We start from the raw sequence: 22213 nt of genomic DNA, 5'->3' as shown, positions 1-22213 counted from the left end.
CTCTTGTTTAGATTCCCCCAAATCCTGTCTCTGTCCTCCAATTCGGTCCCTGCTCTCCACAAGACGTTGCTTCCCCGGGGTGGCCCCCGAATCCCAAGGCACGGCCAGCTCCCGCCTCCTGCATTCTCCTCCCTCTCTCTACTGTGGGCTGGGCCGAGGGATGGAGGGAAGGGGGGCGGGATTTTTTTAGGGTGAGGGGGACGAGATGACGGCATCAGGTTGCGCCGAGGCGACCCCAGGTCCCAAGTTTGACCGGTTGGACAGAGGAGGGCTTGAGGACCAGTCCTGGCGCAGGTGGGGGTAGGGGCAGGGGGCCCAGGGCAGAAAGTTGAAGGGAGATTGGGAGAGGAGGGTAGCTGCTTCTGCATCTCCGCCTCTTGCAACGCCCCAGGTCCGGGCTTTAATGGGGCACCGGGAGCCCCATTTTCAGTGCTGATTAGCGCCTTCGTCCTGTCCTGGTGGGGCTGCCCGCGGAGCCTCCTCCTGGCGCCCGCAGCTGCCCCTGGGAGTGGAGGGGACACGCTGGCCGTGAAGGGCTGGACTAGCGGGGCCTGCAAGCGAGCTTTTCTTTCCTCCCCGCAGTCCCCGGCTGGCGCTGGCCCCGGCCTGGAAGGGCGGAGCGGCTCCAGATCCCTGTTGCTGGTTTGTGAAAGTTGGGAAACTTCGCTGTGGTGAGGAGGCAGCCGGATTGCGGGAGGGAGAGTCGGAGCGGTGCTGCGGGTCTAGACGAGGCCACGCGGCGGGCGCACTTGGGCTGCGGAGTCCTCTGGGTGAGCCCCCCCCCCCCCTTAACCCTTCCAGAAAGACGCAGGGCAGAAGTGGGGTGGGGGTGGCGGCGGGGGGCGGAACTGCTGGCTGCTGGCCCTCGGTGGGATTCCCTGGCCTGCTTTGGGAAGTTGTTCCAGACCTGTAGAGTTCAGCATACCACTTTGATTGCGTTCCTAAACAAAGCCCTGTAAGAATAACAAAACAACCTTGCATTTCTAGAGTACTTTAAACGCCTCTGGGGGAGGAAGGGGAGCAAAGGATTCTGAAAATCTGTGCAACATTTTATCCTGGACACATCTCTATGACATGGCTAGGATTGGACAGTAGTTTCAGTAGCTAGGACGGTAGTAACCTAGTTGCTCTTGTTGCTGCGTTGGGTGCGCTCAACTCTATCCCTTTTTTACTGATTTCCTACTTTGCACTCTTCGTGTGTCCTGGAGGCATATGAATATTGTGGAGCTTTGCCCAGTTCTCTTTGGAGCAGTTTCCATCTGTGTTATGAGAATTCTGGTCTTGTTGTCTTTACCTGTTATAGAAAGAGAAATTAAGCCCCAGAGAAACTTTAAATTAAAAAATTCTCTCCCTCCCACTACTCTCATTCTAGGAAAACAAGACAAAACAAAATGCAGTAAAACCCTTGGAACAAATACACAGTCAAACAAAACAACTTTTCACTTTGGCCATGTCCAAAACTGTGTCTCATTCTGCATCCTGAGTCCATCACCTTTCTGTCAGGAGGTGGGAAGCATCCTTCATCACTGGTCCTTAGGAATCACGGTCATGGAGCTGATTAAAGTTCTGAAGTTCATTCTAGAAGAAGCTAAGTGACTTGCCTAATAGCAGAGCAAAGGAAGAATCACTTCTAGAAACTGTTTCTCTCTCCTATGGTGCTGCTCCATTGCTACAAAATGCATTAATTCAACAAGCATTTTGTTAACCTTCTGTGGGCAGGTACTCACTGCGCTGTTGGGTAATGGTAAGGAGCTCTCTTCTCTTTTCTCTCCAACAGTGAACTGTGCAAGGCCTTAACCATGGGACTGGAAGCCCCGGTTCCACCTAAGGCTGAGGAGACGCCCGTGAGAGTGGCCTTGCGTGTCAGGCCCCTTTTGCCCAAAGAGCTACTACATGGACATCAGAGCTGCCTGCAGGTGGAACCAGAGGAATGTCGGGTTATCCTGGGCCGAAACCGGTCTTTTGATTTCGATGTGGTGTTTGCAGAGATGTCGGGTCAAGAAATGGTGTACCAGACCTGTGTGCAGCCCCTTCTAGAGGCTTTCTTTGAGGGTTTCAATGTAACTGTATTTGCCTATGGTCAGACTGGCTCAGGAAAGACTTATACTATAGGAGAGGCTAGTGTTGGTGAGTACTCTTGTCAGGGACAGGCCTATTTGTACCTATTCCTAAGACTTGGAAATACTGCATTCCCAAATTAACTGTGCTATTGCTCCCCCTCCCTTCCTGTACTTTTACTTAGTTATCTTTATTTAATTCTCCTGTCTTAATTCCTATGGAGAAGGGGGAGGGGACATTCAAAAACACTTTCAATTGAATAATTTAATATTCGTTTAAAAAAATGAAATCTGGGTATAATATTTCAAAATCACAATCATCCCACCCAATTCCTAGAGCTAGTCTGGAGGGTTTTGGTTGATCACAATATCAATATGAACCAACAACATGATGTAGTTGCTAAAAATAATTATCAATCAACAAGCTTTAATGAAGTACCTACTTTATGCCAGGTTCTGGAAATAGAAATATCACTAACAGTTTAGGCTGCATTAATAAAAGTCTAGCATACAGATCATAGGAGGCAATAGTTGCTGTCCCAGAGGACAGGAGCTGTCTATAGTTGGGACCCATTAAAGGGAGGTGGGACAGATGACAAGTTCCCTACCACTGTTAGAACACATCTAGAGATATGTACTTGGTTCCCAGTGGCATGTTTCCCCCCCCCCTTTTTTTTTTGGAGGGGAGAAGGTAGGGCAATTGGGGTTAAGTGACTTGCCCAAGGTCTAGTTTTTGTGTTAAATGGCTGAGGCTGGATTTGAACTCAGGTCCTCCTGGCTCTAGGGCTGGTGCTCTATTTACTGCCTCACCTAGCCACGCCCCCCCCCACCCCCAGTGGCATGTTTTAAGCATATTGACAAACTAGGTATATAAATGTGACAAGAATAGAAGCCATGTCATATGGTTAACCAGGAAAGGGGAAAATTAAGATGAGGAAGTGGAGACATAACAGATGTCTATATATCTGAGAGCTTAGACTTGTTCTGTGATGTCCCTAAGGACAGAATTAGGCCTAGTGGATAGAAGTCACAAAGAGGAAGATCTCTTCATTTAAGGACAATAGCCAGATAGTAACTCCCTTAACACACACAGTGGAAATTTCTCCATAGAGCCCTTGGCATTGTTTGAAGCCCCAACATATTTATATGCTTCTAGCACATAGGAAAAGTGTAGAAAGCCAAAGGCCAGTTAAAAATGGATAGAGCTGCCCATACTGAGGAATGTAGACAGTAACAACTAAAGCTAAAGACAGAATAATCTGACTAATGAGATAGTGAGTTTCTCATTACTAGAAGTATTCAAGCAGGCTGCATGCACTTCTATCAGGGTTATTGAAGGGATTCCTACATGGAGGGGAAGGTTGGATAAGATGACCTCTAAAGTATCTTCTAGTTATTAATATTTTATGGTTCCATTGCCTGTGATGTCAGATTTCTTTGATTGGTTTATAGAATTTTTTTTCCTTATTTTTTTTCCCTTTAAAAAATTTTTTTTTTAAAATAAAAGATGACCCATTAGGGGCGGCCAGGTAGCACAGCGAGTAAGAGCACCGGCCCCAGTGTCGGGATAACCTGGGGATCGAATCCGGGCATAGACACAGCACCCACCCAGAAACACCTGGCTGTGTAACCTACTACTGTAACCTTGAGCAAGTTACTTAACCCCAATTGCTTTAAAACAAAAAAAAGATGACCCATTGGAAGGTTATAGGAAAAGAGTTAGGGGGAGAAATCTAGATGTTGTGGAAACAAAATGTGTTAATAAAAATTTGTTATAATGTAGTATATGATGCCACTCCTACTATCAGTTTCTGTACCAACCCTAACTGTTTCTAGCCCTAAGTACAGTCATCTCTGTCCCTTTTTTAAATTGATTTCTTTCTTTATACCCTTTTTGTGTGTGCTGGAGGCATATGCATATGAATGTTGTGGGGCTCTGAGCATCTCAGGGCTCTTTGGAGAAATTTCTATTGGGGGTAAAGGGAGTGCCTATCTGCCGGTCCAAAGGAGAGGCCCTCCAGACTTTTCACTTGTGTCTCCTTCCATCCTGATGTGAGGTGTCTGGTTAAGTTCTGACATCCTTCCCTCTTGAGGCCTCTGGGTTCCTTTTACTCTCTTCCAGCTTCCCTCCATGAGGATGAGCAAGGCATCATCCCTCGGGCCATGGCAGAAGCCTTCAAGCTTATTGATGAGAATGACCTGCTGGACTATACCGTGCGTGTGTCCTACCTGGAGGTGTACAAGGAGGAGTTCCGAGACCTGCTGGAGGTGGGAACAGCCAGCAGAGACATCCAGCTACGAGAGGATGACAAGGGGAATGTTGGTAAGAAGTCCTCTGTGATTCTCCTTGAGAGTGATCTTCCTAAGGATTCCACCATTATGATTGGTAAAGCCTTCCCTAGTTTTTCTGCTCCATAAAACAATGTCCTCCATGTTCCTCGAAGACCAGCTGTATCCACCCTTGGGCTTATTATGGTGTCAGGTGCCAGTGTACTTTGGGGAGGTAAGCAGCAGAGAGTAGTTTTAGGAACAACAGGGTACAAGGGGCAGTGTCTTTATGCTTCCTGCTTTGGGGTTCTTTCTTAGCTTCTATCCCTATGGATCAAATACTTGTGTGTCTATTCCCCTTCCCCTGGCTTATGCAAATAATGCAGTGTTATGGAAGGAACACCAGTGCCTTGTCATGAGCAAGTCACTTACCTCTCTGAACCTCATGGGAGAAGAGGGGGAAGTGGACCAGACAAAAGGAAAGGTCCTTTCCAGGATCACTATTCAGTGACCATATCTTTGTTTGGCTCCTACTAGAGCCCTTGAGTTTCTAATGAAATGTTTCTCTTTGCAGTTCTGTGTGGTGTCAAGGAGGTAGAAGTGGAGGGTCTGGATGAGGTGCTGAGCCTGTTAGAAGTGGGCAATGCAGCTCGGCACACAGGGGCCACTCACATCAATAGACTGTCCAGCCGTTCCCACACCATCTTCACGGTGACTATGGAGCAGCGCCGAGGTGCTGGTCGCCTGCCTCGCCTTCCCTCTGTGGGTCCCATCTCTGGCCAGCTTCTCTCCTCCAAGTTCCACTTTGTGGACCTAGCAGGTTCTGAGAGGGTACTGAAAACAGGCAACACTGGTGAGAGGCTGAAGGAGAGTATCCAGATCAACAGCAGCCTGTTGGCACTGGGCAATGTCATCAGTGCCCTGGGTGACCCTCACCGCAAGGGCAGCCATATCCCCTATCGGGACTCCAAGATCACCAGGTACATTTGAGCTTTTGTCTCCTTACCTTTGTCATGTCAATGTGTCTAGGTGATGGGGCCCCTGGGGACGATTCTTTATCTGGCATGGCAGGGACAGCCTGGGTTCTCTCCTGTTCTCTGGGGACATACCTGAGAGAGCCAGAGAATCAGATTCCACTTCTAGAAGCACTGTTAGCAATGGGTAATGAGAAGCTTTGCAATATAATAGATAAAGAGCTAGCCAGGAAGATTTGGGTTTAAGTCCTGTTTCTGACACAGTCAACTGGCTGTCTGACCCTGGGCAAGTTCCTTATTCTCTCAGTGGTCTTAGAAATTCTCTTAAGACTATAAACTGCCAAGAAGGTGTCAACATGCTTTGGAAAAGGACCAATATGGCTCATTATAATGGCAGCCCCAACATTTCCTCTGTCTGGTTCTCCACAGGATCTTAAAAGACTCTTTGGGTGGAAATGCCAAGACAGTGATGATTGCCTGTATCAGCCCTTCTTCTTCAGATTTCGATGAGACCCTTAATACCCTCAACTATGCTAGCCGAGCCCAGAACATCCGCAATTGTGCCAGGGTCAACTGCCGGAGGGAGCCAGAGCACGTAGAAGAGCTGCAGCTACAGATCCGAAGTCTCCAGCGGGCTTTAGAGCAGCGTCACCGCTCAGAAACCCGCATCATCCACAGGCCTGAGCCTGTACAGCGCCAGCATCGCGCTCCAGAACTGTCCTCCCGCCTCGTGGCAGAGTGTGCCCGTTACCGGGCTTGCACCGATGCAGCCTACCACCTCCTACTAGAACTGCGGGGAGAAGCAGCTTTGCCGGAAGAAATGACCCAGAAGGTTCGGGAATGGCTTTGTGCAGTGGAGGGCGAACGCAGTGCCCTGAGCTCTGCCTCAGGACCTGACAGTGGCATTGAGACTGCCTCTGCCAATGACCAGTGTCCTCGGGCACTTGGGGCAAAACCATCCAAGGCTCAGGTATGGCAGTAAGTTCGGAAACACATGGGAAGTATGGCTGTTGGTCCCTTGGTCATTGACTGTGGATCCCTTTTTGAAGGTTAAAGGGAGGCACCATGGAATTATGGAAAGAACATTGGATTTGGAGTCAGTGGACCTGTGTTTGAATCCTAGATCTACCATTTATTGTCTTTGTGACTTTGGGCAAGTCATTTCAGTTTTTTGGCCTCAGTTTTCTCATCTGTAAAATGAAAGAATTAGAGTATATCAGGGGTTCTTAAACTGAAGTCTATGAACTTATTTAAAAAATATTTTGATAACTATATTTTAGTATAATTGGTTTCCTTGATAATCCAATGTATTTTATTTTATGTACTTAAAAAAATCATTTTGAGAAAGGATCTACCGTCTTCACTAGTGTAGCAAAGGGGTCCATGACACATAAAACATTTAAGAACTTCTAAGACTAGATGATTTCTAAAGTCCCTTCACACTCTAAATCCTATCATTCTATATCTGTACTGTGTGAGGAATTGGGTTGAAATACCTAAAAAGAGAAAAAGGTGTTAGAGATGACTCCAGACCTAAAAAGCTTCCTTTTATGGCTTAGGAAGAGGCAGAGAATGTGATCTAGAAAGAGAAAGACAGAGATAGAGAAAAAGACAAAGAGGAGAGAGAGACAGAGAGAGAAATGCAGGCTCTAAGAGCACAGAGGATGGCATAGGTGGGGGGAAAATAAGAAAAAGTTGAGTTGTGTGTAGATAAAGAGTGTAGATAGCAGAGGGATCTCCAGGAATTGCTCTCCTTTTTTGCATGCAAGGATCCCCTTCCATGACACCATTTAAGTTTTTTTTCAAGGGACATGAAGGAGGTGGGGAACAGCAGCTGCTAAGCCTTCAGAGCCAAGTAGCCCGCCTGGAGGAGGAGAACAAAGATTTTCTGGCTGCTTTGGAAGATGCCATGGAACAGTACAAGCTACAGGTAGCACTCCTTGCGGATTTATACCATGTGGTACAGTACCCAGCATGTAATAGGTACTCAAATAAATATTAATTGACTGGATGATTCAATGCAAAGAGAGGATCTGCTTCTCCCAGCTCTTCAGGTATTCAATCCCCAGTCATATGTAAAACTTATTTTGTCTTGCTGGAACTTTTTGTACTCATTTCTGTGGCCCCTTCCTGTTCTTGGGCAGTTAGCTTGGATTCCGGATACACTGAAAGTCATAGGTCAGAAAAGCTATCCCCCACAAACTCTGTACACATGTATGGGTAAAGACATAAGATGATTAGGAGTATCACACATTGAATAACCTCCATGGGTATGATGACATTATGGGTTTTACAGAGTCTTGACAAGTTGCTTTCTGTTAGCTTATAGTCTATAAAGAACACTGGATTTGGAGTCAGAAGAGACCTGTGTTCAAATACTAGCTTTGTAGTTTACTAGCTGTGTGACCCTAGGCAAGTCCGTTACCCTCAATGAACCTATCTTTTCATCTTTAAAATGGGGATAATCATATTTGCATTTCTTAGTTCATAGGTTTTGTGGGGTTTACTTTGTAAATATAACTATATATATATTTTTTATAAATATAAATCCGTAAATGTTAGGTATGATTGTTTTTGTTAATGTTCTCATTTCTAATGCATTGTAGAGCGACCGGCTTCGAGAACAGCAAGATGAGATTGTGCAGCTTCAGCTGCGACTAGAAATGACCAGGCCTGGCTGGGGACCCACAGAACTATTGCAGGGCCTTCCTTTGGGGGACCAAACCCTTCGACCCCATACAGCTCCTCTGGAAGCAGCTCGCTCCCATGCGCTTGGCATAGCAACCCCATTATGTCTTGAAAATGAGAATGAGAGAGCCCCAAAAGGAGAGGTAAGGGATAGGAATAAGTGACAAGAGTTATCTTTCTTTTTTTGCCAAGAGCTCTCTGCCTCGGTGCTCAGGGTGACTTCACATCACAGTGTGGGGCCAGGTGTCTCTGACTCTCAAAGCAAGAGAATTGAAAAAAACTTATCATATGGCAAAAGAAGAGAGAGAGTTCCTTCTTTAAATCCTCATGGATTTCATCCTAGTTCCAGCTCTCTTAGGGAAGATGGCAGTGGACGTTGTCCCATGACACCTGATGCTACTACACATGTCTGCTCTCTCTGAGTCTATTTTTCTGGCAATGAAATGCTGTTGTTTTTTTTTTTTTTTGGAGAGACCGCAGATAAAGGGGTGGGATCTGACTAACATGGGGCTGAATACCACACAGTAAGCCGGCATTTAGCATCTCCCACTTTCCCTTACCTCCGTGGGTAGCTTTTTTCCTGCAGTAAGGGAGGAACTGGGTCTGCCCAATATTCCCAGTCTTGAAACCTACTTCTCAGTAGTTGAGGACTAGAAGCTAAGAAAGCCCATGAGAGTATCTCTGCACTGAAGACTTATAGGACTAAGAAATGGGAATGGGAAACTCAGAAAACCTTAGGGACAGCCTTTATACCTTTCTTCTCCCTGGAACAGCTGATTAACAGAAAAGAAAACAGGGATGAGGGACTGGAAGTAGCAAGGCCTGGAGGTCATTCCTCTTCACCCTCAGAGGAAGAAGAAGAAGAAGAACCCAAACGGTCCTTGCATCTTCGAAGGTAAGCCATAACCAATCTCTGCTGAAGGTTAAACATTTTTGTAGGCAGCTAGAAACTCCCCTAGGCAGCAAGAAGTCAAAAAGGCCTTCCTGCCCTATGAATTTTTTTAAATTAAATTTTTAGAAATTAACCAGCATTTTTTTCTCCCTCTCTCTCCACCCCCTCCCATGCAAAAAAAGGAAAAGAAAAGGAAAAAACCCAAACTAAACCCATATAACAAATATACATTAGTCAAATAAAACACTATATTGTCCGTGTCCAAAAAATGTGTGTCTCATCATGCACATTGAGTCTGTCTCCTCTCTTGTCAGGAGGTGGGAAGCATCCTTCGTTGTTGGTCCTTGGAATCATGGTTCATTATCACATTGATCAGAATTAAGTCTTTCAGAGTTGTTTGTTTTTACAGCGTTACTGACACTGGATAAATTGTTCCCCAGGTTCTATTCAATTTATTCTGCATCAGTTCATGTCTTCTAAGGCTTCTCTGAAACTGCCTCCTTGTTTATTACAGCGCACTAGCATTGCATCACATTCATATACTATAATTATTCAGCCGTTCCTCAGCTGATGGGCATCCCCTCAGTTCCCAGTTCTTTGCTACCACAGAAAAAGCTAATCTTTGACCTTTCACACCCTTTTTTTTTTTTGCCTTTTGGAGGGCAGTTGGGGTTAAGTAACTTGCCTAAGGTTACACAGCTAGTTTTTGTGTGTGGGTGTTAAGTGTCTGAGGCTGGAACCGAACTCGGGTCCTCCTGACTCCGGGCCGGCACTTCACTCACTGCACCACCTAGCCACCCCAACCTTTGACACTCTGATGGAGGACCTCCAGGACCTTCAGAGGCTTTAACTCTAACTCTTGTTATCCCCTTGAATGGCCACAGTTGTGGGTAGAATGAGTGTACACTTTTCTGGGTCCTGCCCTCTAGAAATGGCATTGGGAGCTGGAGCAAGAAGGAAGCTGCTGTCCAGTGGCATGGAGAACCTCATGGAGAGAATAAAGGCTTGGAACTGCACCTGCAGGAGCTGGAGACTGCTGCCCACGTGGCCAGAGGTGGGCGGAGCTATTGGCAATGCTGGTGCTAACCCCATTTCCTTGCCCCACCCTCCTCATTTTAACAGGAGCATCTCAGGCAAAGGCCAGAGACCCTCTAGTTGTGTTTTGCTGTGGGAGCCTGGGATACTACTTCCTGTACTGATCTGCAGTTTCTCGAATTGATTATTTTGAGCAGTAAGCCACCTTTCTCCCGCCCTCTCATTCCACCACACCACCTCCTTTGCCCTCATCTGCCCTCTGTCTCTTCCTGGAACATTATGTTTAATTTCCAAGGTGGGGCTTTCACAAGGAAATGAAGGACATAGTACTTCTGTTCCTGGGCCTCTTTTTCTCTAGCTGTAAAATGGGTGGGGAGTGTTCTCCTTGGAGAGTGACACCCTTCCCCCTAGATTACAAGATCACATTTGAGTCTGTCATGTTCCTCATTTTACAAATGAGGAAACTGAGGTTCAGACTGGTTAAGTGGCTTGCCCAGAGTCACACAGCTAGTAAGTGTCTGAAGTAGGATTCAAACTCAGGTCTTCCTAACAACAATTCCAGGGCTCTATACACTATACTTCTCCTCCTTAGGGTTTCTTAACCTTTTTTTGTGTCATAGATCCCTTTGGCAATCTGGGAAAGCTTGTGGTCCCCTTCTCAGAACATTATTTTTGATGCATAAACTCAAATACATAGGATTTCAAAGGAAATAAGTCATACTGAAATAAAGATATAATTTTTTCCCATCCAACCAGGTTTAAGAATCCCTTACCTAGATGAAGGGTCAGACCCCTGGAAGGAAGGCAAGGTGGCTGAGAGAGCCTTTTTCAGACCCCAGGAAACATTCTCACCTTCCGCCCCAAAGTCACTGAATCCTTGGGGAGAAGGCAGGAGTGGTTGTGGGGAACAGAAACTGCCACAAATCTGTTCTCCCTCCATTAGTCTTCTCATGTCTTCTCACACAACCTTTGACTCTGTGCTGTGAAACTCATGATTAGGTGTCCCTTTCATCCCTTTCCCTGCTCCCCTCAGCAACCCTGGTGGTAACTCTGAGTATCTGTCATCCTGGGTTGTTACAGCAGCTGGAGAGAGAAAGGAACCAGCTGGTTGTGGACAAGGCCCTTCTGTCAAGGCTTCAGAGTGGCGTCTGGCACAGGCCCAGCAGAAGATCCGGGAGCTGGCCATTAACATTCGTATGAAGGAAGAACTGATCGGAGAGCTAATCCGAACAGGTGATAGGGTAGCTCGAGATCTCTCTTTCATTGTTCCTGAGTACAGGGCAACCTAGGTAGGTCCCCACAAAAATATAATTTTCTTACATGTTTGGTCCTCATTTCCCTTCTTGGTGATTCCACAGAGGGGCTGAGACTCTTGTCCCAAGGGAGAACCTTCCTGTAGACTTAATCAGCCCAAGGAGTTGCCTGTGGGGATTGGGAGAAAACATATACTCCCCTAGATAATATACTGAGATGATGAGTGATAGAGATGATCAAGCCTGGGTCCTCCCACCCAGGCCATGACATCTGTCCAAATTGTGGACTTCTAGGGAAGGCAGCCCAGGCCATGAATCGTCAGCACTGCCAGCGGATTGGGGAGTTGGAGCGAGAAGCTGACCGGGTGCGAGCAGAGCTGAATGAGGGCCAAAGGCAGCTTCGGGAGCTGGAGGGAAAGGAGCCCCAGGACCCTGGGGAGAGATCCCGGCTCCAGGAATTCCGCAAGAGGGTTGCTGCTGCCCAAAGCCAAGTACAGGTTGGTGTCCTGAGGGATTTTGGTAAGTCCCGTGAAGCAACAGTAAGGAAGAAACTCTTTGCTACCTTTTGGTTCCCAGGTAAGAGATTATTTGTAGTCTGGAAATAGGGCTTCTGATTATAGATTTCACCATGTTACTTTGGGGAGTCACTACTCCTTTCCTTAGCTTTTCCACCCACTTAATACTGAATCTCTCCTAGTCTCCCAGGTCTATAGGAGACTAAAAATTCTGTAAGAAAATGCAGCTGTATAAACAAGGTTGGTTGTGAGGGTAGAGCTTTGAAAACTTTAAAATGACAGTGAATTATTATTTTCACTATTATTATTAATGTGAGGATATAATCTGTTCCTTAAGCACTGAGTCTAACAGTATTTTAAGCTACCAATGGATTGGAAGTTGAGAAATAGTTTCTGCCTTAGAGATAATCTATAAGGAAGGAGGAGGGAGAGCCCTGGATGACAGAGGAAACAAACTGTATGCAGCATCTGAGGGCCTTTGCTATCCAAAGCAGGATGGAATGGCCAAGGGACAACTTTCTGGGGTGGGTATAATGGGGGCTTAAGTTTATATGGTGCTATAAAGCACTAAGGGACAGCTAGGTGGTACAGTGGAGAGAATGCTGGGCCTGAGTTCAAATCCAGCCTCACTTACTAGTTGTATGACCCTGAGCAAGTCATTTAACCCTGGTGTGCCTCAATTTTCTCCTCTGTAAAATGAGCTAGAGAAGGAAATAGCAAACCACTCTAGTATCTTTGCCAAGAAAACCCCAGAGGGGGCCATGGAGAGTTGGACACGACTGAAAATAAAGCACTAAAGTATAAAATTTAGGAAGCACTTTACTTAAAACTATGAGATTGGGAGTTTTTGTTTGTCTATTTCATGGGTTACAATGACCCAAAAAAGTCAATAAGTGGCCAACCTTCTACTGTTGAGCCTTTCTTGCCTGTAACACTTTTTTTTTTCAAAATTTATTGATTTATTTTTAGTTTTCAACATTCATTTCCACAAGATTTTGAGTTCCAAATTTTCTCCCCATCTCTCCCCTACCCCTACCCCAAGATGGCAAGCATACTGATTATTCCTTCCCCCAGTCTGCCCTCTCATATGTCTCCCCCATCCTGCCCCTTACCTTCTTCTCCCTTACTTTGTTGCAGGGCAAGTTGGATTTCCATACCCTGTAACAATTTTTAGCTAGTTTTCCCTTCCACATCATGACTTTCCCCATCAAGGTTTCAATATATCATGGGTCTGCATAAAAAAATTTAATGGGAATATTTTGGGAGTTTGATGATAGCCACAGATGACATGTGAAGGCCAGTAGATGACAGAGAAAAAAGTTTAGAAACTCAGAAATGAGTAAAAACGTGTAAGAATTAGTGTAAAAAACATGTGTAGTATTGTATATTTCATTTTTTAATGCCATAATCATTCGGACATCTCTGATCTGAAGGGAGGGCCAAAAATTTTTACATGGATTTTTCAGATCATAGGGATGCTGTGCCCCTAACCCTCCCTTCTGTGGAAAACATAATTGTATATGGTCATGATGTGGTCAAATTGCTTATATCTCATGTGCCTCAGGCAATTCTCTAGAGTTTATTGTATTATATATGGTATGTGGTCAGCTTTGGTGGAGGGAGTTCTCACATTGGGAATCCCTGAAACTGACTAAATCACAAAATGTGTATTCAAGTGTAGATGTGGGTTGTCATTACTTAGATTAGTTCTCAGGCAACAGGCATAAAGTCTTTCATCAGCCCTTCACTTGGTAGGATCTGTCAGAACTTGTACTTCAGAGGTGGCCTTAATCACCTCTTTATCCACAATGAGGCTTCTGAGTAGGATTTTAGTGGAGTCTAAGCTAGGTTGCTTAAATATTTTTATCTATGTTTTATAGAGTGTGTGTGTATATGTATATATATACATACAAAAATTTTATATATTATTTAAATTTTATATCTGTGTAAACATGTATGTATATATATTACATATATACATATACATACACACACAGAGTTGTTCTTGTTTAGTAATTCAATCACGTCTGACTCTTTCTTGGCAAAGACACTGGCTTGCCGTTTCTTTTTCCAGGGGTCTAAAGCAAACAGAGTTTGAATGATTTGCCTAGGGTCAGACAGCTAGTCAGTATCTTAGGCCTTTGAACTCAGGTCTTTCTGACTCCAGGCCCAGAATTCTATCCACTGAACTACCTAGCTGCCTCAAAACCTCATGTCACATGACCAAGTAAGTAGCAGATTTTGTCATTCAGTTGTGTCTGACCCTTTATGATCTCATTTGGGGTTTTTTTTTGGACAAAGATACTGGAGTGGTCTGCCATTTCCTTCTCCAGCAAACAGGGTTCAGTGACTTGCCTAGGGTCACACAGCCAGTATGTGTCTGGGGCTGGATTTGAACTCAGGTCTTCTGACTCCTGTCCTGGCACTCTATCCACTGTACTCTCTAGCTGCCCCCCATCTAGCTGCGCTACCAGAACCACGATTCAGCAGGTAGTCCCCTAATTCTACATTCATGCTATTTCCATTACACTCTGCTACTTCTCCATGAATGTGATCTAGGCCCACTTTACTAGGAAGGTGGCCAGCCAGAGTTTTGGGACTGCTGACTAATATGTCTATTGACATAGGTCCTGAGGGAGAAAAAGCAAGCCACGGAGCGTCTAGTGTCACTGTCCGCTCAGAGTGAGAAGCGGGTACAGGAACTGGAGAGGAATGTACAACTCATGCGTCAGCAACAAAGTCAGTTGCAGAGGCGGCTTCGGGAGGAGACCGAGCAGAAGAGGCGTCTGGAGACAGAGATGCATAAGAGGCAGCACCGGGTCAAGGTCAGGGACTTGGGGGTTTCATGCCATGAAGCTGGAAGGCAGGAGCTGGTGACAAGGCTGGGGTAATGAGGTTGGAGATGGTCTATTGAGACTCAGAAAGTGAAGAACTCAAGACAAAAGCCTCCAGGAATGTGTTTCTGGGAAGTAAAGTAAGGCAGCAGGAGCCAGGGTGGGCAAATGGGAAGAGTCAAAGCAGTTGAGAAGACAAGTGGTGGGATTTACTACACATACGACATACCTGGAGCGGGGTGAAACACTCCCCTGTGATGCTGGGGTGCCATCAGTGGGAAATCCGAGAAGGAAAGGTAGCCTTGTAAACAGTCTGCACACAACACCGTTCTCTGGCGTATCACTTACTGATCTGTTCTCTTTGCTTTCTCTTGGCATCCTGGCTCTGGTCCTTCCTTTAGGAGCTGGAGCTCAAGCATGAACAGCAGCAAAAGATCTTGAAGATCAAGACAGAAGAGATTGCAGCCTTCCAGAGAAAGAGGAGGAGTGGCAGCAATGGCTCCGTGGTCAGTCTGGAGCAGCAGCAGGTACCTGTGGTTAAGAGGTTGCTAGGCAGGCCTTCATTGACCCTTATACGAGAAAGGCACGACCTGGGATTCAGGGACCTTGGAGTGCATTTCAGAATTCTTTGGACTGTGATCCAAGGAGGCGAATGAGAACTAACGGCCAATTGGTTTGAGAGAGAAGTGTGGATTTTTATGGTCTAATATCTCTTCACTTAGAAGATTGAGGAACAAAAAAAATGGCTGGACCTGGAAATGGAGAAGGTCCTGGAGCAGCGGAGGGCTCTGGAAGAGCTGGGGGAGGAACTGCGTAAACGGGAGACGATTCTGGCTAAGAAGGAAGCTCTGATGCTGGAGAAAACTGGACTGGAGAGCAAGAGACTTCGGTCTAGTCAGGTGAGCATCAGGTCAGAGACACCAGGAATAGGAAGAAGGCAGGAGCCATTATCTTCCAGGAAGGAAAGAAGTTAGAGAACTGGCTTGCTAATTGGGAATTCCTACATAATGATGCTCAAGGACTAGATTTTTAAAGGGACATAAGTTCTCATCCTCAAATTAAATTATTTATTTAATACTTGTGTACATTGATCTGAGTTCCATAGGATAAGTAGAAAATGTGATTGATCTCTTTCCCCAGGAAGGTTATAGTGTTGTTGAAGAAATGTCCAGCAGACAATCAAATACAAAAATTAGGCAACAGGTGATCAAGTGTTAAAATATATAGATAATGGGTACTTATGAGCAGCTATGGTGTATAAATACTGAATTTGGAGTTAAAAAGATCTGAATTCAAATTCCAGCTCTACCTCTGTGTCTCAATTTCTCTGAAAGATAGGGATAAACTTGTACAAGGTCACAAAGCTGTTGTGAAAATCAAATGCGATAATGAATGTGAAGCACTTTGTAACCATCAATGGCTATAAATGTAGGCAATCAATCTCATTTTGGAGGACAAACTATGTTATTGAGCTATTTATATTTTTTTAAATTTGTGCTAAAGATCCACCTTTTTGCCCTCTCACTCCATTCCTCCCTCTTCCCCATTTGAAAACACAAGAAAAACAAAACCCGTTACAAGCATGTATAATCATGACCAAATTGGCCATGTCCAAAATTATATTTATTCTGCATTCTGAGTCCTTCATCTTTCTATCAGGAAGTGAGTAGCATTTTTCATTGTTAGTCCTTTGGAATCTACAATGGTCATCATACACAATAGTTTTCCATCACATTTAGATACCATAACTTGTTGATCCATTCCTCACTTTATAGACACCTCTTCAGATTCCCATTGTTTGCTATCTCAAAAAGAGCTATAAAGATTTTTGTACATCCTTGGAGTTGGTTTTGCTTAAGATTAATTCCTCCCTCGTTCTGCTTTTCTTCTAATTCCCCCCCCCAGTTCTCCTCCTTTCCCATTTCCCTGTCGAGTAAAGTACTTCTCTACTGAGCTCTTGTGGTGTGTTTATGTGTATTCTGCCTTGTTCTGGCCAGTTCACAAGAGAAGTTTGAATGCCAGTTGTTCCTCCTTCTTTTCTCGTTTGTTTAGATGTTTATGCACCTTGATTGTGTGAGATAATTTTCTCTAACCTTCCTTTATCTTTCCTCCCTGTGTATTCTTTTCCTCTCTTTCGATTCTTTTCTTAAGAACATCAAAACATAACAGAACCACTTATCTAATTGGAAACCCTCTATGAACCTTGGTGATGACAGGGTGCAGAGAGGGCACATGCATCATCTTCCCATATGTGAATGTAAGCAGTTTATCCTTCTTTAACCTTTATCATTGTTCATTAATATTTACTTTTTTATGTTTCTCTTTGCTTCTGTGTTTGAACATCAGAATTTCTCTGCAGCTCTGGTCTTTTCATCAGGAATGCTTGGACATCCTCTATTTCATTGAAGGTCTATTTTCTTCCCCTATATAATCCATTTTACTAGCCAAGTTATTCTTGGCTATAAGTCCATACATATCCTTTGCCTTCCAGAATATCATATTCCAAGTTCTCTGTTTCTTTGTAGTGGTGGCTGCTAAATTGTGTGTGATCCCAACTGTCTCCTTGAATTATTTCTTTCTGATTGCTTGAAGTACTTTTTTCTTAGACCAGCAAGTTCTTGATTTTGGCTCTAATGATGCTGAGAGTTTTCATTTTGGAGTTTCTTTCTGGAGGTGACTGGTGGATTTTATTTCTACTTTGCTCTCTGGTTCTGAGAGATCTGGGACAGTCTGCTAAAAGAAAAAAATTTCTTGAAATGTGATACATCTGGGCTCTTTTTGGGGGGGTTGTAGAATTCACATAGTATGATTCTTAATTTTTTCCCTCATGATCTGTTTTCCAGGTCATTTATTTTTGCTGATACACTGGATTTGTGACCTGAAACTGTAATGGGTGACAAAGTTATCAGTTGACACCTGTCCCCTTTGCAGTGCCCAAGTGTGGGTCTGAGGGTTCCCTATATGTGTCTGGGACCTTCTCTTGCCCTGGTGCTCAGTTTTTCCCAGGGCCCTAGACACAGTGGTCTGGGCATTCTTTGTTCCTGACCCAATTCAGTCCTCAATGTCTGCAGACCTCCGTGTTATCTCCCTATCCCTGTGCCAAAGGACATGGTGACTTTTTTAGGATTTCTTCATCAGAATTCCATCTTGAATATTTTCTAGATCTTTTTGGAAGAGTCTGTGAAGGGGAGCTCATCACACTGGGTTTTACCATTCCACTATCTTGGCCCTGCCCTATTGAGCTATTTCTTAAAAGACTGAGAGTGCCAAGGTCTTTACTAAATTACTCTTCACTCTGTTCCCCTACCAAAAACTTCAGTAGATCCCTTCTTAAATCAACAAATTCTGTTGTCTGACTTTTATATAAGATTTTCCACAGTCTGGCCTCACCTTACCTAGCCAGACCATTTCTTCTTACTCCATAACGTGCACTGTCTAGTTAAACTTTTTCTTCGTGTCCTAGGAACACACAAGACTCATTCCTACTTTTGTGCCTGTTCATATTCCGTTAAATCCTTCCCTTGTTTATATGCTAGTCATCCTGCAAGGCCTATGTCTGTCCTAATTCCTCTGTCATTGAGTTTCCCCTTTTCTGAACTTAGTCTATATTACCTTTTATTGTTTGCTACTGCTGCATGCCTGGCCTGTATGTCTTAACTAACTTGCTAGTTTCCTAAGAATAGGGGCAGTGTCTAGTCTAGTAAATACTTCTATATTTGTTATTATTTTCTCTCTTTGCAGGCACTCAATGAGGACATTGTGCGAGTGTCAAGTCGATTAGAACATTTGGAAAAGGAACTGTCTGAGAAAAATGGGCAGCTTCGGCAGGGCAGTGCCCACAGCCAGCAACAGATACGTGTAGAGATTGACAACCTGCGACAAGAAAAGGACCTGCTGCTCAAACAGCGACTAGAAATCGATAGTAAATTGAGGCAGGGTAACCTGCTATCCCCAGAGGTATTGTTCTGTTTATTTGCGAGCCCCTCCCAAGCCCATGAAGGCTTTTTAGAATGAGGTGCCCCAGCCGCTGAAGTTCCTAACTGACATCCTACCAGGTGTCTGCACCTTCCCCTTGTATCTTGAAGCAAAACTAGATTAGAAATAATCACATCAAACTTTTATGATTTCTGGAAATCTTTGAGTGGAGGCTCAATGACCAACTTGTCAGGAGTGTTAAAGAGGAAAATTCCTTCCTTCCAGTTCAGCTTGTTTCTAAGAGGAGCTCATGGTATATTTTGTGCATAATCTCATCTTCTTTGTGTTTAGAAGGAATAGAGTATTTAAGAGCACAATCTAGGAAATCTGGAAAGAGCACTGGATGAGATGTCAGGAGCCTGGAGACTTAGATTCTAGTCCTTGCTGGTTTACCTTTCTGTTTAGTCATCAACAAAAAATGAGAGGGTTGGACTATGAGATTCATTCTAGCTTGGAAATTAAATGATTCTGTGAATTCCAATTCAATTTTGTACATGCCATTCAATAAAGAGTCATTGATAGTATATTTAAAGTATCACACAAGGTTTTTCTTATTGACAAAGCATCTTTCCTTGAAATCCTGTCATTGTTTACTCAGGGAAGATCAGTAAATCATCTTAAACAAAGTCAAGGCTGCAAATCAGTCACAAATATGAATATATTTCTAAGTCATTTGGACTTTTTTGTACTTGAAACTTCTCAAATAATACTTGGGGTTCTCACCATTGGGCTGGGATTAGGACTGAAACATTCAGTTTGATGGAAATAGGCTTTCATCTCCATTTACACCCTGATCCTATAGAGACAGGCATATAGGCTTTATTGGGTCTCCAGGTCCAGCTTTCTTGAGTTTGTAGCATATAAACTAGGTCAGAGACTATATTTTGATTTTTAAAAGATTATTGAACATTTACTATTGTCCACCACAAAATAGGTCCTCCATTGCATGTGGGTGGTCCACTCGGCACTGGGCACACGGCATAAGCTTAATATGTATTACTTTCCCAAGAGCTGGTGTCTGTGCCCCTACAGGAGGAAAGAACTCTATTCCAGCTGGATGAAGCTATTGAAGCTCTGGATGCAGCCATTGAGTATAAGAACGAGGCCATCACATGTCGCCAACGGGTGCTACGAGCCTCAGCCACCATGCTTTCTCAGTGTGAGATGAATCTCATGGCCAAACTCAGCTACCTTTCTTCCTCAGAGACACGGGCTTTGCTGTGCAAGTATTTTGACAAGGTAGGCAACTACCTCATACTCTTACCATGTCTCATCTGACCTTCAAATTCCATGGGACACTAAAAAGAGGCATCAGAAAATAGCTAATTTCCTTAGTTGGTGGGTCTGAACTTAGGACAAACTACAATCCCCAGGGACTCCTTAACCCTCCCTTCTCTATGAAACCCAGTGTTGTCCATAGGCCAAAGGTGAGTGCCCTGTCTTCACTGCTATCCTTTTTTCATGATTTTCTAACCAATATGAAATGGTTCCTGCCTAGGATTTCATTTAGATTCTGGGTCTCCAGGGACAAAACTATAAGCCTCAAAAGAGTATGAGGGCTTGATCAGCGGGTTAAGGCAAAGCCTGGGATTTGGGACAGGTGGTGACACTTCGGGAAGAACAGCACCAGCAGCAAATCGCCTTCTCAGAACTTGAAATGCAATTAGAGGAACAGCAGAGACTGGTGTACTGGCTGGAGGTAGCGGTGGAACGGCAACGATTGGAGATGGATCGTCAACTGACTCTGCAGCAGAAAGAACATGAGCAAAATATCCAACTCTTGCTCCAGCAGAGCCGAGGTAACACTCATTTCATTCACTATGAGTTAGCATGATTTAAAAAGCCATTATCTCTGCATTTCCTCCCATGGCTCCTCCCCTATACACCTTGCCTCTTATATTCAGAACACCTGGGTGAAGGACTTGCGGGCAGCAAGAGACAATATGAAAACAGGATCCAAGCTCTGGAGAAAGAACTAGGTCGCTACATGTGGACAAATCAGGAACTGAAGCAGAGGCTTAGTAACTTGAATTCCACAGGACAGAGCAAAGGTAAAGTTCATAGTTGGTTGCTAACCTAGATCATCTTAATTTCCCTTTGGGATTTAAAACCTAACTTGTCATAGAAGGTTTCTCATTAAACTCAGCCTCCAGCCTAACATTCTGAAGTGGGAAGGAACAGAAACCTGTTGAATTCCAAGCAAAGGCTGGGTATCTTAGAGTGGGAATTCCTTTGTGTAAGGATCAGACTACTAACTAGATGGCTACTGAGGTCTCTTCCAACTTTCAAATAATGTGAATACCTCCCCAGCAAGTTTAAGCTGCTTGTAATTTTGCTCATTTTTTTTCCCCCTGTGGGACATCAAGGCTGAGGGAGCCATCTTCTTACCTTCTTGGCAGTGATATCACCTCTATACTATAAATGAGACTATGTGTCATTCTTGACAAAATTGTGTTCTTGGTGACAGGAGGGGAGAAGCGGACTGTGTGCATTGAGAACAGACTGCCCTTTGCAGCTGGAATGGAAGAGGAAACTGGTGCAGCTTCTGAGCAACTCTGGCAGGCATCACTCGGTGAGGGAACTCCTAAGGCCAGGGAAGATATTCGAGACTTAGTGCATGCACCGTTACCGTTGACGTGGAAGCGCTCATCTCTGACTAGTGATGAGCAAGGTTGTTTAGAGGAGCTCCGTCAGAGGGAAGTATCTGAGCCTCTCCTTGGAAGGATATTGCCTATGGGTGAACCACTCCTGCCTCGGAGCCTGGGCTCCTTGCCCAAATCAAGACGAGAGTTACGAAGAGCCAGTCAAGGGATGATTGATGTTAGGAAAAACCCAGTTTAGACAGAAGCCCCAAGGTCTGCCTCAGAGGTTGAGATCTGAATGTGAACGGTGTTGCCCAAGTGGACAGCTTCCATGATTAGTGGATTTGTGGTCTACTGAAGGATGCTAATGCTCAAAGGTACATATCTACTGGAAGCTGATACCAGCCTGTGTGATATCAGTGATCTACAATATATGCAGCTGGATTTGAGGACCTTGTAAATATATTTTAAAAGTATGTTTATTATCATTTTGTAATAAATAAATTTTAAGGTGAGTTTTAAGAACCAAGGAATGAGTTTGCAAGGGAATTGCAGCTTGTATTTTTATCAGCATGACTACAGCAACTGACATGGGTAGGGGTGAGGGTACCTTTGTTCTAATTAGATACAACCAGCACAAAGGAAGTTATTTAGGAAAAGAAAACTATTTTCTTAACTGACACTTTCAGCCTAGGAAAAGATAGCCAAATATAAGCAAGGTACTGAGAGTATGGGGCTAAACATAAGGTCTAAGTTCACTTAAACCCACACCACCAATTTAGTAGCAAATCCATCTATAAATTGAGAAAAAGTAATGTTTTCTTAGCCTGAGGTTAAATTGTTTTGAACTCATTAGGCCTTTTTTGAAAGGCAGAAAAGTAGTAAGATTCAAAACATGGAATTGTGACTTTCAAAAAGTATTACTTTGAAAAACATACCTTAATGGCAAGTAAAGAAGCTTAGAGTTGAATGATGGTCACAACTGACTTCAAGTCTAGTCATGCTGACAATTAGAAACCTGGTAGAAATACAGCTTATATTTATATGGCATTTTATAGTTCTCATTTGATGATCATATCCCTGTGTGATAAGAGTGCTATCCCTGATTTTACAGATGAGGAAACAAGCTCCCATGTTGTC

General features: G+C 44.2%; 1 protein-coding gene across 3 annotated transcripts; it reads left to right on the top strand.

Annotated features, from left to right (window-relative positions):
* Positions 1-153: 153 nt before the first annotated feature.
* KIF7 (kinesin family member 7) lies at positions 154-21600 on the top strand. 3 transcript variants are annotated; one of them, XM_069098592.1, is made up of 20 exons: positions 154-294; positions 583-770; positions 1778-2127; positions 4180-4380; positions 4900-5305; positions 5729-6269; positions 7107-7229; positions 7906-8130; positions 8761-8882; positions 9809-9933; positions 10995-11147; positions 11462-11664; positions 14310-14507; positions 14918-15043; positions 15239-15415; positions 18258-18473; positions 19524-19730; positions 20092-20290; positions 20396-20542; positions 20959-21600. In XM_069098592.1, exons 3-20 carry the CDS (start codon positions 1800-1802, stop codon positions 21330-21332), a joined length of 4071 nt encoding a protein of 1356 aa, XP_068954693.1. In that variant the 5' UTR covers positions 154-294; positions 583-770; positions 1778-1799; the 3' UTR covers positions 21333-21600. The 3 variants fall into 3 exon arrangements, with proteins under 3 accessions (XP_068954693.1, XP_068954694.1, XP_068954695.1); XM_069098593.1 differs by having other exon boundaries at positions 1373-2127; XM_069098594.1 differs by having other exon boundaries at positions 213-300.
* The last annotated feature ends 613 nt before the right edge of the window (positions 21601-22213 follow it).

This window comes from Petaurus breviceps, unplaced genomic scaffold (assembly GCF_028583685.1).
Source record: "Petaurus breviceps papuanus isolate PSGF00001 unplaced genomic scaffold, PetGlider_PUasm1.0 37, whole genome shotgun sequence".
NCBI classification, from domain to species: Eukaryota; Metazoa; Chordata; class Mammalia; order Diprotodontia; family Petauridae; genus Petaurus; species Petaurus breviceps.
This window is presented reverse-complemented; position numbering and strand designations above follow the sequence as displayed.